We start from the raw sequence: 8506 nt of genomic DNA, 5'->3' as shown, positions 1-8506 counted from the left end.
GCTTCCAAAAAAAAAAAAAAAAAAAAAAAGTCAAAAATTGTGATGTTGACATGAGGCCTCCAGGGGGCAGCACCGAGGCAGACAAATAGACAAAATCACCCAGTCTTCTCCTTGGTCTGGGGCTCCCCACAGTTTCCCACCAGCACTCCTCCCATTCCTTCCAACTTTATTTTTAGCTGCCAGTGGGAGGGGGCAGGATAGGAGGGAAAGTAAAGAAAACAGAAAAGGAAAGGGATAGAGGCACAGAGGACTTCTCACACACAACAGAAGGACCGGGCATGGAGCCTCCCCTCTTCCCTCACCTGTTCTTGCCCCTGGTGTGTCTGACAGGTGAGGGAGGTTAACTTGTTGGTTTGGGGAGGGAACAGAAGATACCTGGGTTGTTTGGAATTGGCGTTACTGAAGTTAGAATTTGGGGGGACCTAGGGTAGCAGGTTAATTCCGCTTCTCCATTTCATGTGTGTGAATTGATGCTTAGGTTCCCACTTAGGACTACTTCAGTACGAGACCTGGCAGGGGCTGAAGCTGTTTAGGGCCTTGTGAAAGATTTGTACCTAATCAAATGCCTTTGTCCTTAACCAAGTAGGAATGGGGAGACAGAAAAGAAACATGGTGTGGCCTTCCACGCGGCCGGTCTGATTCCTATAACCTCGCTCTCTTCTCCCAACTCTTGGGAGTCCCGGGACATGAGGCATAACCGCCTTTCTGCGTGTGTGGTCAGAACTCTGGGTTCAACTCAGCAGTGAGCTGCAGTTCTTGCTCGTACAGCCCTGCCTGTTTCCTGGATGCAGAAAGGCTCCCATAGAGAACATTTTTCTGAAAGCGAGCAGCTTAAGTTAGAGCTGTAGCCATTGGTATGGTTGTTGGTGGAGGAGCCTGAGAGGGAGTTGCTGGAAAGTAAGGAACAAGACACATTCGAGAAGGGAACCATTGGGAGGGACAAAAGGCCTGTAATTCTTCCTTGCCAGTGCCCTATAATCTTTGTTTCCTAAAATACCAGTTCTGGATTTGAAGGGAATTGGGGTCAGAAGGGAAGAATCAGCCAAGGCATGGTTTGGTGCCTTTAGTGTGGGCCAAAGTTTGAGGAAACCATGGAGGTCAGCAAGGGGCTTACCCTTGAACTTGGGAAGGTAAAAGAGAATAAAAATAGGAAAAAGAAAGATTGTGGGAAATTATGGGAGAGATGAGACCCTTGGCAAGCGCGGATGGCAGACTGTGTGGACGGGCAGGCAACCCCACCCTGTTAATTACCACGAAGGTTTCCAGGGCTGGAATCAACCAGAGACCTAGACATTGGAAAAAGAGTGAGAGTGTGATAATGTCCCCGCGAGTCAAGGATGAGAGGGGAGACCCAGACACACAGCGCTCCTTAGCGTCCTCTTGCCCTTCTCAGGGTCCTGGGGTTGGGGGTAGTTCGGAGAGGGTGGTTACTCTGGGGCTGCAGCAAGGCCCTTTCCCTCTTTTCAGCCTCACAGTTAGGCGGGGAGGATGTGTAGGAGGAATGACGTGGACAAGGGTAACTTGACCTTCCCAGACATATCTGTGAATGAGATTTCAGGAGGGAGAATGGAAATGCAGCTGTGTACCACTGTGGCAGGGCCGCAGGACCCACGCACAGGAAGGGGTCATCCTGTGTGGGGCTCTGGGAACAGGAGGCGGATGAGTAAGAAGCGGGCAGAAAGACTGAGATTAGGTTGCTCCTTGCGTCCTTTCTTTGGCTGACTCTTTCTAGCCATTGGCTGACCCTTTCATACTAACCGCATGGTCTCGGCTCCCCAGGTCTCGGCTCCCCCTTTAACCTGGACGTGTATCACCCACGCCTATTCACAGGGCCACCAGAGGCTGAATTTGGATACAGTGTCCTACAGCATGTTGGGGGTGGACAGCGATGGTGAGGAGGAGACCCGGGGTTGGGACTCCGATCGTGCTGAGAAGGGGGAGTCCAGATGGCTGGGCCCCTGAAGGTCACCTGTTCTTTTGAAAGTGGCTGAGGCTCTTTAAGTTGCCGCCTCCATGTGCTTTCCTTCTGGCCTCTGTCAGGGCTCACCCTCACCCTGTGCTTATATTCACACCCTTCACAGGATGCTGGTGGGCGCCCCCTGGGATGGGCCTTCAGGTGACCGGAGAGGGGATGTTTATCGCTGCCCTATAGACAGCCCCCACAGTGCCCCATGCGCCAAGAGCCACTTGGGTAAGAAGATGCCCGACACCCTGCTGAGCTCTGTGTTTTATACTCTAGTGGCTTTTTTTTTTTTTCCACACCAGGGATCGAACTCAGGACCTTGGGCTTATGAGGCAGGTGTGGCACCACTGAGCTAAATCCCCGCCTGTACACTAGTGGCTTTTACTCTTTATACATCCATTTCTTCACCCCGATCTGATACCGATCGCTTCTCGTTCTCTTCCAAAAACCTCTCAACTCAAGCATCTCTTCTGTGCCCCGTGATCTTTATCTCTCCCACCCTCTTCCAACCAGGTGATTATCAACTGGGAAATTCATCTCATCCTGCTGTGAATATGCACCTGGGGATGTCTCTCCTACAGACAGATGCTGATGGGGGATTTCTGGTGAGCTGAGGAGAGGGTGGTGCTGGGGTCTCTGGAGGTCCGTGGTGGAGAAAAGAGCACTGTGGTCAGGGAAACTATTCTATGTGGAGGTGTGGAGGGGTTAGAACCCCTAGAAAGCAAAGTAGGGCATGGCCGCAGTGCCTCCTTCGGCTATGAGTGTGTTTAGGGGGTGCCCTTCCAAGACGGCAGTAACCGTTCCCTGTCCATCCCCAGGCCTGTGCCCCTCTCTGGTCTCGTGCTTGTGGCAGCTCTGTCTTCAGTTCTGGAATTTGTGCCCGTGTGGACGCTTCATTCCGGCCCCGAGGAAGCCTGGCACCCACTGCCCAACGTGAGGCCTGAGGGCTCAGTTCCCAGAGGGGAGGGCGGGGTAGGATTGAGGGGAGAATGGTGTGGTGGTTGGCAGCGGCCTGCCTGGCTGTCCTCCAGGCTGTATAATGCGCCTGCAAACACTCCCCGTCTCCAGAGTTTAGAGTGCAGACCCTTTAAGAGGCACCAAGGCCCCACAGTCTGGTCTAACCGACTTTAAAAACTCGTTCACCCCTCTGCACACCTTGCATCTTGAGCACAGCCTTCACTTCCCCATCCTCCTGTGCCATCGTCATTTTCACACCCGTTTCCCTTTGTTTCCAGGTTTCTTTGCCCAAATTTCTTTCCTTTTCTTCTCTTCAAACATCTTCAGTCCTCAATATCTTCTTTTTGCAGCTCCAGGGACTAAACCCAGGGCTTTGCACGTGCTAGGCGAGCACTCTACTGCTGGATTACAACCTCAGCCCTTCAGTGCCTTCTAATATATTTTCTACTTCATTTTCTTCTCCACCATAGAATAGACCCTCTAGGGCTGTGCGTACAGCCCAGTGAGACAGCACACGTCTGGCACAAACAATGCTCTGGGTTTCAACCCCACTGCTGGAAAAAATGGGCCATCTTTCATTCTTCCACAGCCCAGAATGATGCTATTTATTTCCTTCTTTGTTTTTTCAGTAAGTTGCGTCTTACTCGTGTTCATTTCTTCACTTATGCAAGGCCTGGCACAGCATTTCCCTTGCATGAAGAAGTGATTCATAAATGTTGGAATTGAATGTGCCCTCCCGTGGGCTCTTCCTCGGTCGACCCTCGGCTGAAAACCTTCTGCCTCTTTCTTTCCCATCACCGTACCCCTGCTCCTAGGCTGCCCCACGTACATGGATGTTGTCATCGTCCTGGATGGCTCCAACAGTATCTACCCCTGGTCTGAAGTGCAGACTTTCCTACGGAGGCTGGTAGGGAGGTTGTTTATTGACCCTGAACAGATACAGGTAAGATAAAGCGCTGTGGATGGGCTTGGCGGTGCAAAGATCCGCGCGGGTGGTATCTTCAGTCGTCTCTCAGCGTTCTGCTCTCCTCTCTCACATCTTTTTTCGTCCTTCCTCTCCCTACTCCTGTATCCATTCCATTTGTTGCACCATTTATTCTCAGGTGGGACTGGTGCAGTACGGGGAGAGCCCTGTACACGAGTGGTCCCTGGGGGATTTCCGAACCAAGGGAGAAGTGGTGAGAGCAGCAAGGAACCTCAGTCGGCAGGAGGGACGAGAAACAAAGACTGCCCAAGCCATACTGGTGGCCTGGTGAGGCAAGGGAAGGAGAGCGTGGAAGACCAGAGTGGTGAAGGGTTGGGAGGCTCAGGGGAGGGTCTGGAGTCTGGTGTAAACATCCTAAGATGTTCTGTATGCTGCTATCGTTATTTATTTTTGTTTAGAAAGGTCTCACCTTTTAGGGCTGGCTGGCTTTGAACTCACTGTGTAGCCCAGGTTGCCCTTAATCTCACAGTGATCCTCCTGCCTCAGCCTCCTGGGTGTTGGGATCACAGGCATGCACTGGCTTGTATGCTTATCTTTTCATGTACACCAGTTGTGCATGGAGGAAGGCTAAACTGGCTGTCACTGCTATCACTTTCACTGCTTTTCTGTGAAGTGTATCTGTGTCTCTGCGTCTTTGCTGTTATCTCCGTCTCTCTATGCTTACACCCCAGCCTTAGTCCTAGCCCTTAGGTTCTCCACCACTGATCCTCCTAGCTCTTTCCAAACGTGATTCTAATCATTTTGGGAAGACCTGACCGTTCTCCTCTCTCTTCTACATTCCCAAACACGGTATTTGTTGACCGAGTCTATGAATGAATCAATTTTTACCAAACCGCACCGATGATATGCTATTCTATATGTTCTGTGGCACTGAAACATTTACGCTCTTACTCTGTGCCAGTTTCCACGTTAGACATTACTGGGAAATGGCCTAAAAGTCAAGATCCCTGGTCTCAGAGAACTGACAATCCTTGATCTCCCGTGTGAGCGTGTGTGTGTGTGTGTGTGTGTGTGTGTGTGTGTGTGTGTGTGTATCTGATTATACCTCATTCTCTTCTCTCTCATCAGTACAGAAGGGTTCAGTCAGTCCCGGGGTGGACGGCCAGAGGCTGCCAGGTTGCTGGTGGTGGTCACTGATGGAGAATCACATGACGGAGAGGAGCTCCCGGCAGCACTAAAGGCCTGTGAGGCTGGAAAAGTGACACGTTACGGGATTGCGGTGAGATGGAATAATAGATCTAGAAGGGATGTAGGGGTGACTTTGAAGGCCAAGAACTTAAAATAGAACTTGAGCCATATTTAACTTTATTTGGCTATGGTATGTGTCAACTGTAACGTCTTATTCCATACACCTTGCTCTTCTGATCTCAGGTCCTTGGTCACTACCTTCGTCGGCAGCGAGACCCTACCTCTTTCCTTCGGGAAATTCGTGCAATCGCCAGTGATCCAGATGAGCGATTCTTTTTCAATGTCACAGATGAGGCTGCACTGACTGATATTGTGGATGCACTAGGAGACCGGATATTTGGCCTTGAAGGTAATGTTAACCCCGGAGAAATGAGGGAGAGGGTAGGGGCGGTGCTGGAGTATGAGTGGGATTCTAGAGGGAGCTCAGAGTGGGAACTCTCTTCACCTGATAATAATACTTTAATATTTTCTCATACCCTAGGGTCCCACGGAGAAAATGAAAGCTCCTTTGGGCTGGAAATGTCTCAGATTGGTTTCTCTACCCATCAGCTAAAGGTTGGACAGACTTTGACCTCTTCACGACATCTAGCCTTTGACCCCTTCATGGCTCCCTTCAACTTGACCCCCAGGCCCCTTCCAGATTCTTCCTTTAAGCAACCTCCCTCTTAACCTTCCGTTGCTTCTCTAACTGACCGCAGGGTCCCCTCAGCAATCCTCTCATTCCTGGAGTGTCCTCTCCTTGTGCCCCCTGTCTTCTCAGTGACCCCATCTGGTCCTGCTCCACAGGATGGAATTCTTTTTGGGATGGTGGGGGCCTATGACTGGGGGGGCTCGGTGCTATGGCTTGAAGAAGGTCAACGCCTTTTCCCCCCACGAACGGCCCTGGAAGATGAGTTTCCCCCTGCACTGCAGAACCACGCAGCCTACCTGGGTGAGTAGCAGGGAGTTGCAGGGGACTGGGAAAGTAGGGAGAGGCAGCACTTTCTGAGTTCCTTGTATAATTTCTTGTTATTTCTCCTGGGACTTCCTCCTGTGTCTTCAGGGAGCCTCCCCCTTCTGACCCCAACTCCTTTCCCGTTTGCACACTTCTAGGTTACTCTGTTTCCTCCATGCTTCTGCCGGGTGGACGTCGCCTTTTTCTCTCAGGGGCCCCTAGGTTTAGACATCGAGGAAAAGTCATTGCCTTCCAGCTTAAGAAAGATGGGACTGTGAGGGTCGCCCACAGCCTTCAGGGGGAGCAGGTAGGGCGTCCACGGGAGACCTTTGGGTCCCCAGGCCTGAGGGGGAAAGTGAGCAGGGACAAGAGGGAGGCCTGAAATGTCAGTAGTGAATTCTGGTTGGCAGAGCCTGTCAGGGATGTAAGGACCAGGCTGGCAGACTGGTGAGTGCTTCCTACTGAGTCTACTTGTCCGCAATCACCTTCCCTTTTCTCTGGGGTCACTGCCACCCACCACTCCCCAGATTGGTTCATACTTTGGCAGTGAGCTCTGCCCACTGGATACGGATGGGGACGGAACAACTGATGTCTTACTTGTGGCTGCCCCCATGTTCCTGGGACCCCAGAACAAGGAGACAGGACGTGTTTATGTGTATCAGGTGGGCCAGGTAAGATCATTGGGAACTGCTAGGGTTTGGAGGAGAGGTGGGCTGGAGGGGAGAAACATGTTTAAAGGCTTGCTGAGAGATTGGGGCTACCGGATAAACACCTTCTATCTCCTCACCTCTACCAGCAGTCTTTGCTGATGCTCCAAGGGATACTTCAGCCAGAACCTCCGCAGGACGCTCGCTTTGGCTTTGCCATGGGTGCACTTCCTGATCTAAACCAAGATGGCTTCACTGATGTGGCTGTGGGGGCTCCGCTGGAGGATGGGCACCGGGGCGCCCTGTACCTGTTTCACGGAGCCCAGGGTGGAGTCAGACCCCATCCTGCACAGGTCAGGCATCCCCAGATAATTCAGGGGCACAGTACAAGGGAGGGGAGGTGCACTCTTTGCTTATCTATAGCCCCCTTTGCTTGAGAACCAAACCAAACAAGTGCTTGGACTGCTAGGCAGACCCTGGAGATGGTGGGATAGGATACGATTTGCTGAACTAGGGACTCCTGCATACAAGCAAGTCTCCCTTACTTCCTTGCTGCCTGAGGTGTTAGAAAGAGCCTGGCCGGAGGGATGAAAAACCAATTAGTGTGACTCTCTGCCTCAGTCTCCCTCTTTTCCTCTCAGCGGATTGCAGCTGTCTCCATGCCACAGGCCCTCAGCTATTTCGGTCGGAGCGTAGACGGCCGGCTAGATCTGGACGGAGATGATCTGGTGGATGTGGCTGTGGGTGCCCAGGGGGCAGCCGTCCTGCTAAGGTGAGGACTCCCCATTTGGGTAGCAGTGGGCAGCTCAGCGGAGCTCGTAAGAGCTTTGGAGTCATAAGGGCTCTGGGGTTAAGATTTGGGTTTCTAGGTCAGTTTATCCTGTGCCTTTATTCTTAATTTAGAAAATGAAAATAACTGTAGCACCTGCCAGGTGTGGTGGCGCACGCCTGTAATCCCAGCAGTCGAGAGGCTGAGGCAGGAGGGTGGCCACGAGTTCAAGGCCAGCCTGGGCTACATAGTGAGTTCAGGATCAGCCTGGACTCCATGGCAAGACCCTGTCTCAAAAAACTAAAACTGAAAAAAGAAAAAGGAAAAGAAGAGAAAATAATAGTATAGTACCTCCTATAGGGTTATTGTAAGGATCGTGTGAGATAATCTACACAAAGGTTGTGACACCGTTGGTGCTCAGGGAATCGAACCTGTTGGGACTTCTGTCACAGAGTTCGGGGAAGGGTAACTTACCTGCGTTTGGCCCCTTGTTCTTTGACCATGGAGAGGCCCATTGGGGCTGCACTTCTCGGAGGACTTACCTCGCTCACTGTTCCCATTTCTGTCCCGCCATTCCCAGCTCCCAGCCCATTGTCCGTGTGGCCCCATCACTGGATGTGACCCCCGCAGCCATCAGCGTGGTTCGGAGGGACTGCAGACGGCGTGGCCAGGAGGCAGTCTGCCTGACTGCGACCCTCTGCTTCCATGTGACCTCCCGCTCTCCTGGCCGCTGGGACCGCCAGTTCTGTGAGTGACTGGAGTTCCTCCCCTAGGTGACCCTGCACTCCTTGCCTGCCTTGGTCTCTGGAGCCCTGCAAGCCCTCATTCTTGCCTCCCCATTCAGATATGTGGATGACAGCATCGCTGGATGAGTGGACGGCTGGGGCACGAGCAGCATTTGATGGCTCTGGCCAGAGGCTCTCTCCTGTGCGTCTCCAGCTCCGCTTGGGAAATGTCACATGTGAACAGCTGCACTTCCATGTGCAGGTGAGGAAGGGGCAGGAACTACTTTACACTGGGGCCCAGGAGGAGGAGGAGGAGGAGGAGGAGGAAGGGGGGAGGA

At 52.3% G+C, this 8506-nt stretch overlaps 1 protein-coding gene and 1 long non-coding RNA gene across 2 annotated transcripts in view; one reads left to right on the top strand and one right to left on the bottom strand.

The window, feature by feature from the left end:
* Window positions 1–37: 37 nt before the first annotated feature.
* Window positions 38–8506, top strand: part of Itga10 (integrin subunit alpha 10) — a 17026-nt gene continuing 8557 nt past the window's right edge. The window contains exons 1-17 of the mRNA XM_010629509.1: window positions 38–330; window positions 1780–1891; window positions 2082–2191; window positions 2477–2568; window positions 2782–2896; window positions 3736–3863; window positions 4024–4172; window positions 4974–5124; window positions 5277–5442; window positions 5575–5648; window positions 5880–6024; window positions 6186–6334; window positions 6555–6698; window positions 6824–7027; window positions 7316–7446; window positions 8024–8190; window positions 8288–8430. Of these exons, the coding sequence (XP_010627811.1) occupies window positions 279–330; window positions 1780–1891; window positions 2082–2191; window positions 2477–2568; window positions 2782–2896; window positions 3736–3863; window positions 4024–4172; window positions 4974–5124; window positions 5277–5442; window positions 5575–5648; window positions 5880–6024; window positions 6186–6334; window positions 6555–6698; window positions 6824–7027; window positions 7316–7446; window positions 8024–8190; window positions 8288–8430 (2232 nt within the window). The 5' untranslated portion in view covers window positions 38–278. The remainder of the gene's footprint in view (window positions 331–1779; window positions 1892–2081; window positions 2192–2476; window positions 2569–2781; window positions 2897–3735; window positions 3864–4023; window positions 4173–4973; window positions 5125–5276; window positions 5443–5574; window positions 5649–5879; window positions 6025–6185; window positions 6335–6554; window positions 6699–6823; window positions 7028–7315; window positions 7447–8023; window positions 8191–8287; window positions 8431–8506) is intronic.
* LOC104865791 lies at window positions 5021–6891 on the bottom strand. Its single transcript, XR_004515048.1, has 3 exons — window positions 6815–6891; window positions 6021–6245; window positions 5021–5095 (listed from the first exon to the last, which is right to left on the bottom strand). It is a non-coding gene; the product is annotated as an uncharacterized LOC104865791 (long non-coding RNA).

Source organism: Fukomys damarensis, unplaced genomic scaffold (assembly GCF_012274545.1).
Source record: "Fukomys damarensis isolate Sample0158 unplaced genomic scaffold, DMR_v1.0_HiC HiC_scaffold_33, whole genome shotgun sequence".
NCBI classification, from domain to species: Eukaryota; Metazoa; Chordata; class Mammalia; order Rodentia; family Bathyergidae; genus Fukomys; species Fukomys damarensis.
The sequence above is the reverse complement of the archived record's forward strand: the minus strand, read 5'-3'. Positions and strand labels throughout refer to the sequence as shown.